Source organism: Megalops cyprinoides, chromosome 11 (genome assembly GCF_013368585.1).
Source record: "Megalops cyprinoides isolate fMegCyp1 chromosome 11, fMegCyp1.pri, whole genome shotgun sequence".
Lineage (NCBI taxonomy): Eukaryota > Metazoa > Chordata > Actinopteri > Elopiformes > Megalopidae > Megalops > Megalops cyprinoides.
Window position 1 is genome coordinate 9,908,814 of NC_050593.1, and position 17,370 is coordinate 9,926,183.

The 17,370-nt window shown below is 44.2% G+C and overlaps 1 protein-coding gene across 1 annotated transcript in view; it reads left to right on the top strand.

Moving 5' to 3' along the window:
• LOC118785720 (guanine nucleotide exchange factor DBS-like) overlaps nucleotides 1-15,006 on the top strand; it is a 37,954-nt gene extending 22,948 nt beyond the window's left edge. Inside the window, exons 11-33 of the mRNA XM_036540617.1 lie at nucleotides 457-648; nucleotides 948-1,142; nucleotides 1,568-1,727; nucleotides 2,419-2,483; nucleotides 2,631-2,707; nucleotides 2,838-2,904; nucleotides 3,457-3,572; nucleotides 3,671-3,740; nucleotides 3,887-3,979; nucleotides 4,190-4,282; nucleotides 4,668-4,793; nucleotides 5,255-5,476; nucleotides 6,185-6,277; nucleotides 6,476-6,554; nucleotides 7,422-7,476; nucleotides 7,930-8,042; nucleotides 8,572-8,664; nucleotides 9,018-9,092; nucleotides 9,974-10,048; nucleotides 10,659-10,768; nucleotides 12,017-12,129; nucleotides 12,490-12,593; nucleotides 13,224-15,006. Of these exons, the coding sequence (XP_036396510.1) occupies nucleotides 457-648; nucleotides 948-1,142; nucleotides 1,568-1,727; nucleotides 2,419-2,483; nucleotides 2,631-2,707; nucleotides 2,838-2,904; nucleotides 3,457-3,572; nucleotides 3,671-3,740; nucleotides 3,887-3,979; nucleotides 4,190-4,282; nucleotides 4,668-4,793; nucleotides 5,255-5,476; nucleotides 6,185-6,277; nucleotides 6,476-6,554; nucleotides 7,422-7,476; nucleotides 7,930-8,042; nucleotides 8,572-8,664; nucleotides 9,018-9,092; nucleotides 9,974-10,048; nucleotides 10,659-10,768; nucleotides 12,017-12,129; nucleotides 12,490-12,593; nucleotides 13,224-13,303 (2,466 nt within the window). The 3' untranslated portion in view covers nucleotides 13,304-15,006. The remainder of the gene's footprint in view (nucleotides 1-456; nucleotides 649-947; nucleotides 1,143-1,567; nucleotides 1,728-2,418; nucleotides 2,484-2,630; nucleotides 2,708-2,837; nucleotides 2,905-3,456; nucleotides 3,573-3,670; nucleotides 3,741-3,886; nucleotides 3,980-4,189; nucleotides 4,283-4,667; nucleotides 4,794-5,254; nucleotides 5,477-6,184; nucleotides 6,278-6,475; nucleotides 6,555-7,421; nucleotides 7,477-7,929; nucleotides 8,043-8,571; nucleotides 8,665-9,017; nucleotides 9,093-9,973; nucleotides 10,049-10,658; nucleotides 10,769-12,016; nucleotides 12,130-12,489; nucleotides 12,594-13,223) is intronic.
• Nucleotides 15,007-17,370: the final 2,364 nt, after the last annotated feature.

Sequence of the window (17,370 nt, forward strand, 5' to 3'; positions counted from 1 at the left end):
GAGGGAGCTAGTGCAGAAAGGAAAAAGATGGAGGGAGACAGAGAGCAGGAAGGAGAGAGATGGAAGGACTGCTGGTCCCCCATCGTTGCCTCTGCTTTCAGAAGGCTGCTGCATTGTGGTACTGAGGGCCTCACTGCACTGGGCTCAGTAACTGTGCTGAGGAAAGTGCCTGGCCTCACAGAAGGAGAACAGGAGATCCATTTTCAGTTTTACTCAGGGATTACAGTTATACGATCCATTAGTGTTTTGTGTGTTGATGTATGTGCATTGTAAAGCATTTGATATCATTCAAAATGAATTATGACTATGCCATTGCTAAGTCTTGTTTTGGGAACCCCTTTGCAGATACCCTGTAATTAGCCCTGTCCTGGCTAATGTTTTGAATTTTCCTGTTGTGTGTACCAAGTAATAGTAATAGTAGTAGTAATAGTAATAATAAGGCTGTTCTTTGGGCAGGATGTTCTGGCCCGGGCCCATGCTCTGGCGTGTGAGGGAGACCAGCTCATCGAGACATCGCATTATGCGGTGGACTCCATTCGGCCCAAATGCAGTGAGCTGCGGGCGGTGAGTGCGGACACGGCGGCCCGAATCAATGCCAAAAAGACCCACCTGCTGAAGGCCCTGGAGCTGCACCAGCGTCTGGAGAAGGTGAACCCCAATGCCCTCCATAATTCTCCACCCACGCTCCATCCAAACCAACTAATCACAACTGACCTGCAGTTAACTGGGCCCACACTCCACCATGCTCTGGATCCTGTATGCAGAAACTCTGAGGCACTTTCACTCATGTTCCACCCAGCAACCCTCGCTTTTCCTCAAACAGTGTGATCTAACATGTGTCTGACTGCTCACACATGGCTACATGAGATCCTTGATGGGTTTGGTCTGATTCTTGAGGGAGAGTCTCCACCCAGGCATGACTAATCGCTGCAATCTCTTTCTCCCAGACTGCCAGATGGTGTGAAGATGGTATCTACTTGTTGGCCTCGCAGTCCGTGGACAAGTGTCAGTCTCAGGATGGGGCAGAGTCCGCCTTACAGGAGATTGAGCTTTACTTGGAGACCGGGGGGCAGCACAGCAAGCTGGCGGACCTGGACGCTATCTGGAGAGACTATGAGTCTGTGCTCAGCACAGAGTTCAGGGTGAGAGGCCCTGCGTATGATGCGGGAGTCTGGGGTCAAAGGCCCAGTTCTCTGACTCATCTCCTTACTGTTAGCCATACTGAGCCAGATCCATCACCTTTCATCAGTATGTGTTTTGTGAGAATTTTAATGGAGTTGATCTCATCTGATATTGTTTTGAATGGAGGGGGGGAACTATCTCAGCCAGGAATGTTTGCGTAACAGTAATAAATTCAGTCCATCAAGTTTGAAAATATATTGTGGTTATGTACAGTATACAGGTCATCAGTGTAGAGTGTTTCTATCGGCAATTACTCTGTAAAGAGAGTGTATGTATATGTGGTACAGTAGGCTCTGTAAATATAGTGTAGTTAATATAGTATAGTCTGAGCTGTGTGAGTTCCAGAGTGGTGGCTGACCTCTGACCTCTGTGTCCTGATTGGTAGGAGCATGTGGAGAAGGTGTTCCAGAAGCAATTGTCCATGCAGGAGATGTTTGAGAAGCGCAGAATCAGTCTGAAGAAGCTGGCAGCCAAGCAGACGCGGCCAGTGCAGCCAGTGGCCCCTCGGCCTGAGGCCTACAGCAAGTCCCCTCTGTCTTCTCCAGGTGAGTTTCTGCTCTGGCACTCTGTGACGCTGCAGAGTCCACACCCACACTAACCGCTGACCCTGGATCAGTTCAAATTTTTAACCCTTGACAGTTTGAGTTCAGTATGAGTGACCTAATGGTGGTAACACAGGGGAAAAAGCACCCGGAGCCCTGCAGTGTCCATGCAGAAGTGCCCTCACACAGCTGAACTTTCTGTCCTTGGACTTACATCCCCCTGGTGGCTGATGTGTGTAACTGCAAGGGTTACTGCTAGTGTTTTTTTTTTAAGGAAAGAAAGGATTTTGATAACCACAGTAAACCAGGAAGTCTCTTGCACTGTTTTCATACCATTCTTTCTGTTTTTTAATAATTAAGTGATAGACTACACTTTATTTTTAAGGGCCTATTTATACTGATAAAAAATGGTATCTATTAGTAATAAATGTATTTATTGTTTAAAGTAGCTTGCGTAGCTTGCTAATGAGCAAGTCTGTATAGGTCAGGACTGGACAGTATAGGTCTTTTCTGATTTGTTGTTTTCAACCGCAGGTCTGAATGTTTACAGTTAGAAAATAAATCTGTACTCATTACATGTTTAGGAGTATGCATAGGCCCTAAAGTAAAATTGTAACCATATAAATGCCTCACCACATATGTGTTTTAAGTCATATAAGGTTAACCAATAACCTTTACCAACCCCCCCACACAGCCCACCGTATATCAGAGAGATCCCACAGTGAGGGAGATGCAGCCAACGAGGTGAGCTGTAGAAAGGTAAGTAGAGCTTCACCTGGCAGGTGCCACTGGTGCATCTTGCTAAGCCTCTAATGAGCTGGTATGGATTCACACACAGTGTGTAGAGGGATAATGTCCAGCTCTATAAGGTAATGCTTTGCTTATTTCCTCCCTGTGACCTCTCAGGTGGACCCGCAGCTGCAGAGTGCTACCAGACACGCCTCTCTGTCTGAGGAGGATGAGAACCTGGCTGTCCTGAGGCGGTGAGGCAGGGGGCATAGCGCTGTACATGGCTGCTGTGGGTGTGGTGACGGGTGAGATTAGGAGCGGATATGATGGAACGTGTGGCTTTCTTCCTCTGACTGCTCTGATCTCTGTGCTTTGCTTCCATAGACACGTGATGAACGAACTCCTGGAGACAGAAAGGGCATATGTAGAGGAGCTGCTCTGTGTTCTGCAGGCGAGTGCCACTGCCCCACCCTTAATTTACTTGCATATACTCATTACCCATACAGGAAGGTTACTTACTGTCAGAATAAAATACCTAATACCCATATAGTGAGTTAGAGTTTAGCTTGCCATTTACACCAGTTACTAGGTTGGAAAATATTCCAGTGCTGTCAAAGCTGACTTTGACACTTTCTCCCTGCTCTGTAATCCCTGCTAGTGCAGGAAACCATGGGGCACAAAACCCACATGAGTACATAAAATGACAGATATGGCTGTTGTAAATTAACTGAACGTTGGTTTGGGAGGCGTGTCAGTGTTCCTGCTTCTCGGACCTGCCACAGTCACCTATCTCTCACCCCTTGCCACTCCCTCCAGCCACACGGTCACTCCTTCCAGCCACATGGTCACTCTGTAAAACCACACGATCACTCCTTAAAGTCACATGGCCACTCCTTGTAGCCCATTTGGCCACTCCCTCTAGCCCAGGGTTTATTTGTATCGGAGTGGTGGTGTACTCTCACCTGTGTATAATCCATGTCTCCTGCTGGTTATGCTATTCCAGGGCTATGCTGACGAGATGGACAACCCAGCTATGACACACCTCATTCCCAGCGCCCTGCAGAACAAAAAGGATGTCCTTTTTGGGAACATGCCTGAAATCTACCACTTCCATAACAGGTGTGGTGTCTCAAATGGCCACAGGGGGCTGTGCTTGAGTTTGAGCGCAGTAATAAGCATTACTGTCAGTACTAACACTCCATCCCTTTCTGCCTCAGCATCTTCCTCAGAGAGCTGGAAACTTACACTGACAACCCTGAGCTGGTGGGCCGCTGCTTCTTAGAGAGGGTGAGTTAACCCCACCAGCTGACTGGCTGTAATAATGACACAGTGGCTGGCTGTGCTGATGATGATGTGATTGTCTGTAATATGACACATTGTGATTGGCTATAGTAATGACACATGGTGATTGGCTGCACTCCTTGTTTTCTCAGATGACTGATCTGCAGATTTATGAGAAATACTGTCAGAACAAGCCGCGCTCTGAGAGCCTCTGGCGACAGTGCTCAGACTGCGCCTTCTTCCAGGTAACCTTGCCCCCATGACCCCCCCCCTTTCCAGATAACCTCACCCCCACAACCTGACCCTCTTCCACATAACATCACCCCCAACAACCCCCCCACTTTCAGGTATCTCCACCTCCCACAACCTTGCAGTCTCTTAGCTTGATATATAGACATTAATTACTGGTGGACCGTTGCTTGTTGATATTTATTCTTTTTATTGTACTGAAATAGGAGTGCCAGAAGAAGCTGGAGCACAAGCTGGGCTTGGACTCATACCTGCTGAAGCCAGTGCAGAGGATAACCAAGTACCAGCTCCTGCTGAAGGTGAGCACAAACATCTCAACACTGCATGCTGTGCCATGCATGGATTCCACTGCTAGATGGAGAGACACAACACTTACGTGTTGGGCCGGGTGGGCACTTGAGATCTCGGCCCTCTGTTCGACCCTGGCTCTTGTTCACATGGTGGTGGATGGTGGTGTCCTTTTTGTGTGGCATTTCATGTTGTTTTGTTGGATGCACTTTGTGTTTGACTTTGGGAGTAGATCTAGTTTAAGAGTGTCTGCTGGATGTCAGAAATGTAAATGTAACATCAAATATTCTCACCTTGCACACCGCTCTGGATAAGGGCATCTACTAAGTGAAAATGTAAAAGTAGAATATCTTGTATTGGACTGAGTGAGAGACAGAGTGGCTTGTTCTTCTCCAGGAGCTGCTGAAGTACAGTAGGGGCTGTGAGGGTGCGGAGGACCTGCAGGAGGCGCTGTCCTCCATTCTGGGAATCCTGAAGGCTGTCAATGACTCCATGCACCTCATCGCCATCACGGGATTTGAGGTGAGAGCTGGCCAGGGTCTGGGACTTGGGTCTGGGACTGGGACTGGGTCCCGACACCAATGAACAAGGACTCATTATAATAATACAATGATAATATCTTACCTACAGCACTTTTCAAGCATACAGCAGAAAGTGCTTCACAAAACAGAAGCACTGTTAAACTTTTAAAAGAAGAAATGTAAATAATATAAAAAATACGAGAGTGTAGAATGAAACACTGATCCAAAATAATAAAAAATTATAATGAAAATAATAAAATTGAAAAATAACAATGATAAAAAAGTAAAATCAAAAATACATCTGGGCAACATGTTACAAACACACCTGGTACTTTTACATTGTACATAACACCTATATGGTGATGCAAATCTTTTAGACCATACACTTCTGATTAGCTAATTAATTCCTATCTGCCATGAAAGATGAACAGCAGAGTCCTTGACCTTTGAACTTTAACTCAGGGTAATCTGAGCGACCTGGGCAGGCTGCTGATGCAGGGCTCGTTCAGCGTGTGGACAGAGCACAAGAAGGGTCACGCCAAGGTGAAGGACCTGGCGCGCTTCAAGCCCATGCAGCGGCACCTGTTCCTGCACGAGAAGGCGCTGCTCTTCTGCAAGCGGCGTGAGGAGAACGGCGAGGGCTACGAGAAGGCCCCCTCCTACAGCTTCAAGCACTCACTCAGCGTGAGTCTGCACGACAGCACGTGTCCCGGGTCAGGGACCGGGCACAATATGTGCTGGGGAGGGGTAGGATTCTGCAGGGCCCGGCTCGCTGACATCATATGTTCTCTGTAAAGGTCGGTTTGCTGTGCAGTGCAATCCCAAGGCTCTTGGCAGCGTGGGAGGCAGACACTGTAGCATTATCCAGAGTGGTGGAGAGAGAGGACTTAGCTGGGGTTTATGGCTGCTTAATGTTTGTCAGGTGGCTCTTCATGTGACAGTTCGTCATCCAGTTCAGGGTGTCAGTGTGGCAGGCCTGTGAGGCCTGTGTGTCAGAGGAGGGAAATGAAAGCAACAGCTGAGTGATTTCTGCACATGTGATAGGAAAAGCCTTGGAAATAAATGGGAGAAACAAAGGGCTTTGTGCATTTGTAGAACAAAAGGGTGTCAAGCACAGAGCCCTGGGGGACACTTGTTGAAAGCCTATGAGGTGTGACTAGTTTCCTGACCAATGGAGTCATAGATTTCAGCTCTGTCTGTCACACCAGCTTTTGAGCCTTAATAACAGATTTCTGTCTGCTGTTAAGGTTTAGCTGTAGAAAGGTATGTGAGTTGTTATAAAGGAAAGTGTTTTTTGACATGACATAAGTCTTCCAGGAAGCATGAGAAATATAAATTTAAGATTAAAGTTCTCTTACACTCTGTGTTTCTGGTTCATCTCCTCACTCACAGATGAGTGCAGTCGGAATCACAGAGAGTGCAAAGGGTGACAACAAGAAGTTTGAGATCTGGTGCAACTCCAGAGAGGAAGTATATATCGTGCAGGTGAGCAAACACACCCTGTTGTCTATTCAAACCATTCCTGGGGACAGCTAAGCAGAATGTATGACACAAATGAATTGTGGCAATAAAACCTATAATTGTAATAGTAAGTATTCAATTTTAAACCTTTCCTGACAATGGATGTGCTGTATGTGGCAGGAGGGATCTTGTCTGATAACATATTTTTATCTTTCATTGCAGGCCTCCACACCTGAAATCAAAACGGCCTGGGTGAATGAGATCCGCAAGGTGCTGACGGGACAGCTCCAGGCCTACAGGGGTAAGATCACTTCCAGCAGTGACGGGAAATCAGGCTTACACTACATTGTGGGTGGAGCTACCATGGAATGGCAGTCCCTGACTCACACAAACCAATCAAGAGACCTTGATCTCAATCCCAAACATTGTGTTTAGTTTAAATCAGGTACGTCAGGTAAGGGGGTAGGAGGTGGGGAGGGGAAGGGGTTAGACGGTGTCTAAGAAAGAGGGGAGATGGGAACACACAGACAAGTAATGTGATTTGCTTCCCCCGGCACAAATGAGTAGCCCCTGTCAAATGAATGTGTCTGTGCTGTGATTCCCCTGTTGATCTGTAAATCACATCCATTTCAGTGACTGTAGAATCCAACTGAATTAGGCTTGGTTTCCCCCCTTTTCAGCTTTTGGTACTTTTTGGTAAAACACACAATTGAGTGGCAGCTTATTTGTTATCTAAACCACTTTTAGATTCATTACTGATTGGTTTAGACAATTGGTAGGTTAACTAAAGCAGATATAGAAAGTAACCTGTGCACTGGGAATAATCCTGAACCTTCTAACTGTGTAGAGCAGCGTTTCCCAAACCTCTCCTGGTGGACCCCTTGTCCTGCATGTTTTAGATCCCTCCCTGCTCCAACACAGCTGATTTAAATGATCAGTTTGTTATTAAGCAGCTTCAGGAGTTCATAACGAGTTGATCATTTGAATCAGCTGTGTTGGAGCAGGGAGAGATCTAAAACATGCAGGACAAGAGGTCCTCCAGGAAAGGTTTGGGAAATGCTGAAGCAGAGGTTTAGGAAGAGCACACAGCACTGTTCTGTGAAAGCTGTCTGTCTTGTTTCTTGTATTTGCTTAATTGACCAATAACGCTTGATTCAATGTGTTTCAGAAGCCAGCCAGCAGAGGGTGTCAGAGCAAGCCAGCCCTGCAACTGTCAGCCTCAGGTAGATCAGAGATGACTCACTGGACCCACCAGATCCTTCATCTACCCTTACCAAGCCAGGGTCACTTGACACAACAGGATTGTTAACTGTAAAGATGAGACACAAATCCAGTTAATGTACTGCCCAGATGCTGACAGGATCCATGAGGGATCCAAATGAGACAGTGGTTCACTCTAGCAGTGGCCCACACTATATTTGAGGGTGTGTGTAGGATCATGTGTGAGTGTGTGAGTGTGTGTGTGTGTGTGTGTGGGTGTGTGTGTGTGTGTCTGCATGCAAGTGAGTGTGTGTATGGGTGTGTGTGTTCAGGTAAGTGTATGGGTGTGTGACTGTGGGTGCGTGTGTCTGAGTGCATGTGTGAGAGAGTGTGTACGTGTGAGTGTGTGTGTGCATGTGTTGGGTTCACTTTTAAACTCTTGTATGAGGCGTGTCCTTCATTCTGTTTCTCCACAGCCCTTTCAAAGGCGGTCAGAAGAGCTCTGGGAAAGGAGAGGAGAAGAGACGCGAGCCTGGCAGCCCCGAGCCCAGCTCCTCCTCCTCCCCCAAGACCGCAGACAAGGCCAAAGGTTAGCAGTGCGTGCGCAGGAGGGAGCAGTGTCCCCACAGACACGGCAGGACTTTAACACCACAATGCAGTAGAGTGTACATCCTCCAAAACAAATGTCACATAATAATGACAAGCCTTGAAGCCCAGCAAAATGCACAAGGGAGACCAACTCAGTTAAGGCAGGTTTTAAACAGTGGTAACGTGAATAGACTAGTGAAACATCACTTACATTCTCTGCCTGGATTTAGTGTGTGATTGGCCCTGATCCCTCAGTCACTCCTATCAGCCCTCACGCCCTGTCAAACAGCTGTCCTCCTGAGCTCTCCCTCTTCTCCCTTTTCTTCTGGTGCCTGGTCTAATCTGAGCTTCCTTCTCCTCTTTTCTGTTCTGCTCTGTTCTCTTCTGCTCAATATTTCTTTCCTCTCTGTCTTCCCTCTGTTCTATCACACTCTTTTTCTTGTTCTGTCACTCTCTTTTCTGTCTGTCCTTCTCTGTGTCCTTTTCCCTGTGTCCCCCTGCTTGGTCCTCCTGTCCTCCTGCTGCTGTAGATGAGACAGTGACCAGCCCCACCACAGAGAGGGCGGCTGCGGCTAAAAAACGCTTTACCTTACAGGGGTTCAGCAACCTCAAGAGCCAGAAAGGTAAAACTGCAGTATACCATGGCCGAACCTACCCTCTATACTACAGATGCATCACCACTGTGACTTTATGTAACTTTTCCCATGGGCCTTAGGTTAACTTTTATATTGCCCTGGTGTCAGGTGAGGTTCAGCTTTATTGATGCCACGTTAAATGAGGCATATTTACCTTTACAGAGACTGCACTTCTTGATGCTAAAAACCTAACATTACCCATGGTCCTCCTTCCTCCACCAGGTACCCTGCAGTTAGACTAGCTCATAGTCCAGTATGTTCGACCTGTATGAATCAGTCTCTCAGTTTTATCCCTGCCTGTTTCATCTTCCTCTCTCCTCTTCCTCCTCTTGCGCTGCTAGGATCTCCCACTAGCCCTGACCACAAACCCAAAAGGCATGAGATTAAGAGTGACCCGACTCCTTTCGGTTTTAGAGGTATTCTACCCCATAATACCCATGCTGTTCCCATCCACATTCTCAGTTTCATCTCATGGGGGATGTAAGCATGGGTGCATGCTAGTGATGTCATTGTACAGTATGTTACCGAGATGCGAGCATCTTTTACTGGGAGCAGGGTAAAAGATCAGCTTTCCCCAACCTAGTAGGGAATATTTGTTCCTTTCTCCTAGATTTTAAAAATATGTGTTTTGTTCACAGCCCTGTGGCTGTGGAAAATCAGACAAATGAATTCATTCTGTTTCATTCATCACTCCACTCTTGTCCTGTTACCATGACTACAACCACTGGTCGCAACACTCACCTGCTCTAATGTACAATTATCTGCTTTATTCATCAGTTTAACCTCATGACCATTGGACAGTAAAAAAAAAAACCTGCATCTGGACAAAAATACTTCATTTATTTCCAGAATGGGCAGACGTTGTTCTGGTTTGCCATCAGTGGACTTGAGTGATTTAAGAGGAATCTTTACTGAGTGCTTTAGGAGGAATCTTTAAGAGGAAGCTTCACTGAGCCCTTTAGGAGGAATCTTTACTGACTGCTTTAGGAGATCTTTACTGAGTGTTTTAGGAGGAATCTTTACTGACTGCTTTAGGAGATCTTTACTGAGTATTTTAGGAGGGAGCTTTACTGGATGTTTTAGGAGGAATCTCTACTGAGTGCTTTAGGAGGAATCTTTACTGAGTGTTTAATGAGGGAGGTTTACTGGATGTTTTAGGAGGAATCTTTACTGAGTGTTTTTGGAGGAATCTTTAGTGAGTGGTTTAGGAGGAATCTTTAATGGGAAGCTTTACTGATGAAGCTTTAGGAGGACTACCAGGCCTGAAGCCTGAGACTGACTGCTGCTTCTCCCCCAGACACAGGTCCACACATCACTCTCAGCAGGGCCAAGTGGGTCAGTGCCTCTAGTCTGTTGCAGGCAAAGAGGAGAGGTAAAACTGCTGCATTGTCTGGGTTGCCTGTTCTGCCTCACACAGAAAACATGCGTGAGAAATAACTCCGCTAATCCACAGATGTGCTTCTTCCTCACCAGCGTCTGCTTCGCACGCACAAATCAAATGTTGTTTTCTTTCGGCTGTTGGGATATTTCCTCATTTATCAAAAATGTGTCATGGTAATGTCCATTTCAGGGTTTTGCTTGATTGTTTTAAAGAAGGAGGTGGTTCACCTCACTGATTGAGCTGCATGTGTTGCTTACTCTTTGCAGCTGTTGGTTGGAATCGTATGTGTGGTACTGACTGATCCAGTTCAAATCCATCCATTGCTTCTGCTTGGGCATTGTTTTACTGACAGTCTCTCACAGTTTGATCACTGATGGGGTCCAACTATTCTGTTGTGCCAGGTGTCGCACTGTTTCACTGTGTTTGTTGCCGCAAATGTCCCACCCTACTGCAGTCTCACTCTGTATACAAACACTCCACTCTACCCATTACTATCCCCATCTGTACTACCCTGTGGTAACTCCACCAATCCCAGGCCCCTGTCTCCCTGACAGAGCCTACACTGATCCCAGCCCCTGCCTCTTTGTTCCCCTGCCTCTAGGTTGGGCGAAGGCCACCCTGTCGATGGACGTCTCAGAGGAGAATGACGGATACTCCAGTTCAGAAGACCCCCTGAACTCTGACCCTGAGGATGAGGCAGGAAAGAGACTGGTGAGTAGAGGAGACTGGAGTATGCTCTTACTGGAGTTCAGCTTCTGTCCTGTATCTTACGTTTGCACTTCTGTGATCACCATCATTCCACTGGATTTACACATTAAAACAATTAACATGAATGTAGTTTTCATTGCTCCTGTGCCACTGTACTATTTGTCAGAGCACAGCACACTGATCACTGGCATGAAAGAATACCGCTAATCACAAGTTTGGAAATGGTTAAGGTTCTGATCTTTTAGAGGGGTCAGGGTTCTACTGCAGAGGAAACCTGTCTTAGTACTGATTTTTCATTTGGAAGATGGTTTATTGTTTTGATCTACTCAGATCTTGAATTAAAATATGGTTTCAGAAATAAATGGGGAATCTCTCATTTTTGTTCGGTATATCTATAATGCTAGAATGCCTACCAGTTTTAAAGTGGTTAAGTTTTGGTCTCAGGGCCTTGACTGTGCTGAAGAAAGGAACACCTTTACCTTTACCCTGTGTAATTCAGGTGTGGTTATTTACTCTAGGATGATTTGCTCTGCCATGGAACACTTTATAAAGCTGTTTGTTTCTCTGTTTTTTGTATTTAAGCTGCTTCAAAATATAAATAAATCCTATGGACCTTTTTCCTTTCATTAGACATAGCATGCATGTTACAATTAGTTTCTTGAGAACTAATTTCCTGGTGTGTGCTTGAACCAGCAAGAAACTATGTGGTTGATGTCAGATAACTTTTCTCCAGATAACTGCTCGACATGGACGCTGTTTACAGGCTAAATGAGATTTGGAGAGATTATAGATGTAGAAATGTTAATATTTTGCAGAGATAAAGAGGTCTTGGCTGAAGTGGGATTAGCAAAATCAACGTCAGTTAAAACAGAATTTGAAGAAATCCCAAATTTACAGTTCCAGTTCCAAACTGAGTATCAAAGTTATCTGATATTAGTATCTATGACAGCTCATCTTCCAAAGCTAACCTGCTATCTGACAGGTTAACCTGAGCTAAGCCAGACCAAGTTCATCCTATCCGAGATTGACTTGACTTCATTACTTCAATTGGACCAAGAAATGTGGAACACATCTCCCTTAGTCAAGTTGGAGTTCAGGCTATGGTTTAGGATTTCTTAAACCACCTTTCTGGTATCCTGGTGTTCTTTAAATCCTGTAAGATATGTGCATGCAAATGTCTAAGCAGAGGCAGAGCTGATGATGCATCCTGTGATGTCACACCCTGACCCCACCCCACTACTGTGCCCCCAGGCTCCAGGGAAGTACACAGTGGTGGCAGACTGTGAACAGGGAGAGGTTCAGGACCTGTCCCTGAAGAGCGGAGACATGGTGCAGCTGATGAAGGAGGGAGCTGATGGACAGTGGTGAGCTCTGACCTCACACTAACATCCTTACAGAACTCTGGGCTTAGACCACCACAGACCTGGCTTTCAGGGGAAATGAGCTTTTCTTACGTTTTCATTGGGTTTCATTGGGTTTGCAAACAGGCCTTTCTGCTTTCTTGCCCATCAATACTACTTATCAACCACAGTTTTGCATCCTCGTGGAAGGTAGTGTTGAAATGATACCCTCTGAACTTTCAGGTGCCCTAATTCAGCCTCAGTCCTACAGATGGTAAAACAATTGCTTGCATTTTGATACACAGATCAGCAAGGTTTGTCAGGATTGTTTGTGGTATTCTAAGTGTATACTGAGTCGGATCTGGATGATGTGGTTTGATGCAGGTTGGTACGAAACTTGAAGACCAACAAAGAGGGTTGGGTATCAGCTGCTAGCCTGCTCACTCTGATTGGACAGTCCAAGTCTTCCCAATCTCTCACAAGCTCAGGTAAAATAACAGACCTCATTCTCAACCACATTCACACTGACCCACCTTAGCTGTAGGTCAGCTATACCTGAGGCATTCTCACTAACACTGATTAGGTGTAGGACAGCATTATCTGAAGTCTTTCCATGTCACTGATTAGTTGTAGGTCAGCTATACCTGAGGTCTTTCCAATTCAATAATAATGATTACTTCACTGACTTCACAAATCACTGATATATCCAATCATCTGATAAACAAATCGCCATTTTGGGTCACATTACAGCAACATCCATGCAGCTGAGATGAGTCAGTGGACTAGAAGCTGCAGTCACTCCCATATCTTTGTAGATCTATATCGCTCCTGTATTAGTCTGCCCATATGTCACCCTCAGTCATTCATGTATCTATATAGATCTTTATCACTCCTATGTCACTCTGCCCATATCTCACCCTCAGCCGCTCCTATATCTATATAGATCTATATTACTCCTACATAAGATATAGTCTGCTCATATCTCACCAACAGTCACTCCAGTCCGCTGGTGTCGCATTACAGGTTGCTCAGTGTCCATCTGTACTCTGCTGCCACTGACTGGCTGTTGCTAAGTGCTGCTGAAAGCTGACTGTAGTGCTCTTATGTTTGGTGTTTAGAAGGCAGCGGCTCAGGCAATCTGAGCACCTCCTCCAGCTGCAGTGAGACCTACACCAGCTTCTCCGACATCAAGCCCTGAAAGCTCCGGCCACCTGTGACCCACAGCGCCACCTTGTGGCTGCTCCTGGCAGATGCCCGTGCTTCTCTGTCTCGGCCATCCCTCTGTGAATGAAGGACCTTGGTCGGAGGGAGTGGCACGCCTTCCTGTGAACATTAGCATGTTTATTTTCTACTCTTATGGGGGGAAATGGTGTGGCACTGCATGCTGGTGCCAGGCTCTGGGCCCTTCCTGGAGTTATGAGACAAGAGAGCTGAGGCGCCACAGACCAAACAGAGCCAGCTCTGTAAACCTAGCACCCAGGCCATTCCCTGGCAAAGGCACAGAAACTGGGACCCAAATACTGGCTTACCACTTCAACACGCCATAACACACCCTTTTGTCCTCTGAGTATTTACTGTTGTCAGTAGTGTGGGTGTGTTTTATACTCCCATTGAGTCTCCTGGAATGACTCAATTAATTTCCTGTCGGGTGTTTTAAAAAAGCTGTATTTCCAATTAAAACATGTAAATATGAAGAGATGTTTACCTGCATACAGATGTTCTGTGGGGTGCCCTGCACAGCAGGAGACCTCTCCCTGTGCAGGACATGAGGTTTGAGGGGCTCGCTCTGAGCCGGAGGGCTGGGCTCCCTCACTGTGCTGTTCCGCTAATGGGCTCCCCCTCTCTATCAGCGCAATAGCCTTTTACACACTGTCCTGCTGTGGGGGGTGACTGGCAGCCATGCCAACCAGCCAGATCTTTTGTGGGGAGCAACAACATGTTTCATTAAATGACAATTCCTGTGTTGAGTACTGTGATTGTTTCAGAGCTAGCTGAGTCACACCGACTCTTTCTGCTTACTGTGACCTTTACTGCTGAGATACACAGGTCTCCTTCAGCAACTGAGAAACCACATAGATTAATTTATTTCTTGTAAAAGAATATTTGTAAAGATCTTACCTATTACCTCAAATTGTTTCAATAAATACAATTTAGCATATAAGGTGATTCCAGGTATTCATGGGTTATTGTCTTGAATGGCTTGTAGTGGCTCTACCTGGATGTAAAACTTAATTTCATTTCTCAGTTTGCGCTGTGTGTTGGTGTTAAGCTCGGAGAAAACTATATTTAACTTTATTTCCCCTGATTGCCCCTCCTACTGCAATCAGGACTTCATCAGAAATGGCAGGGCTGTTTGTATAATAGACTTACTACTCGCAGCTAGACTGTGTGAACATAAAAATAGCACATTATTCCACACCTCACACTTAACGTAAAATAACACTTCTCCCTTCAGAAAAAAATCATGCAATTGATGAAAGCCGTGTTTTGACTCACCACACCAGTACAGATACATGTTCATAAAGGCAAACGTCCAAATGTTATTATATTTGTGTACATTGATGAGAGAATGTAAATACAGTGTACAGTGTCTATCTGTGATACATCTTGGAATTCCATTCTTGTGTAAATGGCAGGTGTATTGTTCCCAGGTCAGTAGTGAATAATAAAACGCTATGATTGTCAGCTAACCTTCTGATGAACGTTGCTGACCTGAGTCTCACTGCAGTGGAGGAAACTGTCTAATGCAGCATTCAGTATACTGAATCATTTTTTAAATGAAAGTTTTTGCTGTGAAGAAGTATTATATAAAATATTGTACTTTTTCATTTGGATTTGCACTCCATTTTAATATGATTCTAATGTTTTTGTTTATTGCACTTTATGCAGCATATTGCCGCACAGGGCTTTTTGCTATGGTAACTGAATTAAGAATTATAAATTATATATGTAAGATGTTTTGAAGATGTTCTGTATGGAGAGAGAAAATGGGGTATCTTGAATAAATTCTACTGAAATGTACAAAATCCAGAGTTTGTTCTTGTCTCATTACATCCATATGATAAAATGTCATTGCTGCTTTTATTGTATTTTAGAAATTAAGGCATATTCAAATGCCTCAACCATTTTCCATCTTAAAAAACAAAAAAGTAAAGGCTTTGATTTCTGACCAGACATATGGGAAAGGGATCTTAGAAAACAACTACCAGTCTTAAAATGTTTTAGAAACGTACCAAAACACAATAATCAAGTAAAGACCCCTGCTATTTAATATCAGCAATTATATTTAGTTTTGCAGAAATTGTTTGGCTTCTGTAAGCTTAAGAAGCAGTGTGTCTTGCCTGGTGCCTGGGTGTCTTGTTAGTCTGTTAGGAAAAGCACATACATGTTTAAGGTATCTTCTAATTTCTCTCCTTCATGAGGAAGGAGGATAATGTCATTTTACAGATGTAGCACGTATAGGTAGATCTACCAAACCCTTGTAGTGTTTTCACTGGCATCAGTTTTGTTTAAGAATTATTAATTGATTAAAACTAATAATTCCATGACAAATTTGGTAACAGAACTACCAGAACAATTACTACAAAATTATTACCAATACTATTTTCTACAGAAGACAAACAGCACAAGCATGGGTATTCCTCCTTAAATTCCTCCTTCTCACAATAACAGTGTAAAATCTGGCATTGGGTAATTAATATAAAATTTAAATCAACAATCATTTGACTTTGTATTAAAAACAAGAAGTACCTTGGTTATGTTTTTGGATTTCTTAAAGGTGAAAATATATTGTGGCTTTCAGAATGTTGACATTCCGAAAAAATGGCTCTCCTGTCTTTTGGTTTCCGAACCATAGTCAAAGTCGAGACATATTGGCGCATATCTATTTACATATCTATTTAGTTTATTTATTTTTAACTAAGTCATCTATCCTCCTCCATGAAAAAGTGGCTCTCTACATAATTCCATTACCATGGAATTGCCCACAAGTTTTATTCCTTAGTACTAATTCTAAACTTACTATTATTTTTTTTCTTCTTAATATATTTTTAAATTGGGATTTTAAGGTAACTGTGGTATCTGTATGGTAATTATAAGGTGTTAAGGTAACTGACACAGCCAAGCAAAGATAGCAAACAAAGTGTGTGTGTGTGTGTGTGTGTGTGTGTGTGTGTGCGTGTTTGCCTATTAGGTTCGCCTAGCCCTTCAGGAAAAATGTCATGGAATACATGCCTGTCTGCCAGTGAGAGATGTCTCTTGTTTATGTTCAGTCGCAGAACATGCGACAGTAACGCACTGTTCCAGGGGACCACATAAGCTTGAGGGGACGGAGTCTGCGTTATAAGAAATAAGGAGAGTGCCAAAGAGAGAGTACATCTGTTTTAGGTTTTGGTAAGGCTGAAACAAATGTCCATTCTACACTTACTATTGGTGTGTCAACCCAGAAAACTTCAACTGAGAAACTGAACTTGAACAAGCGGTGCTGTTTGATAGCGTACACAACCACACCTATCAGATAATATAAGAATTCGATGTTACTCATCAAACACTTTGAAACAAATTTCTGTTAAAATAAATCTGAGAAATGACTGCAACTCCTGTCCTAGCAGAATATAGATGAATTAACCATTATCATTGCAACGTAGTCAACTACACACATTTGCTAGTAAATAAAAATCTTAGAAACACATACATTTAAAATTGCCTTCAAGGCGGCTTGAGCTTTGTTTACGCATGCAGAACTTCCTCGCGGGCACATATTAAGTGATGCTTTTTTTTTAGATTTCTATAATGAACTATTTCAATATATAGGCTACCTATAATGCAACAGCAGAAGAATTACAAGTCTTGGATGGTGACGAAAATATAACGTCTAGTTATAGTATACCAGTTATAGTTTAACGTCTAGTTACTAGTTTACCAGTCACTACGGTGCAAGTGCCAACGGACGACTAAATGTTGAACAGTTTGTCAGTACAGATTATGGGTTTAGGTTCTCATGTCAGTTGGCGATCTGTTTTGGCTTTTGCAAGCTATGAGTTAAAACAGTTTTGGAACTGGATGAATAAAATATCGATAAACAACTGTGTGTGTGTGTGTGTGTCTGTGTAAATGTAGCTGCATGTATACAGGTACGAAGAGCAAAAATATGAAGAGGGGTCTAACGCAAACGTTGCACGCTGATTTGTCACACTACGTAAAATACTTCATATTCTATTAATGTTACTTCAAACAACGTATATTCTTTAATAATATCATGCTGGT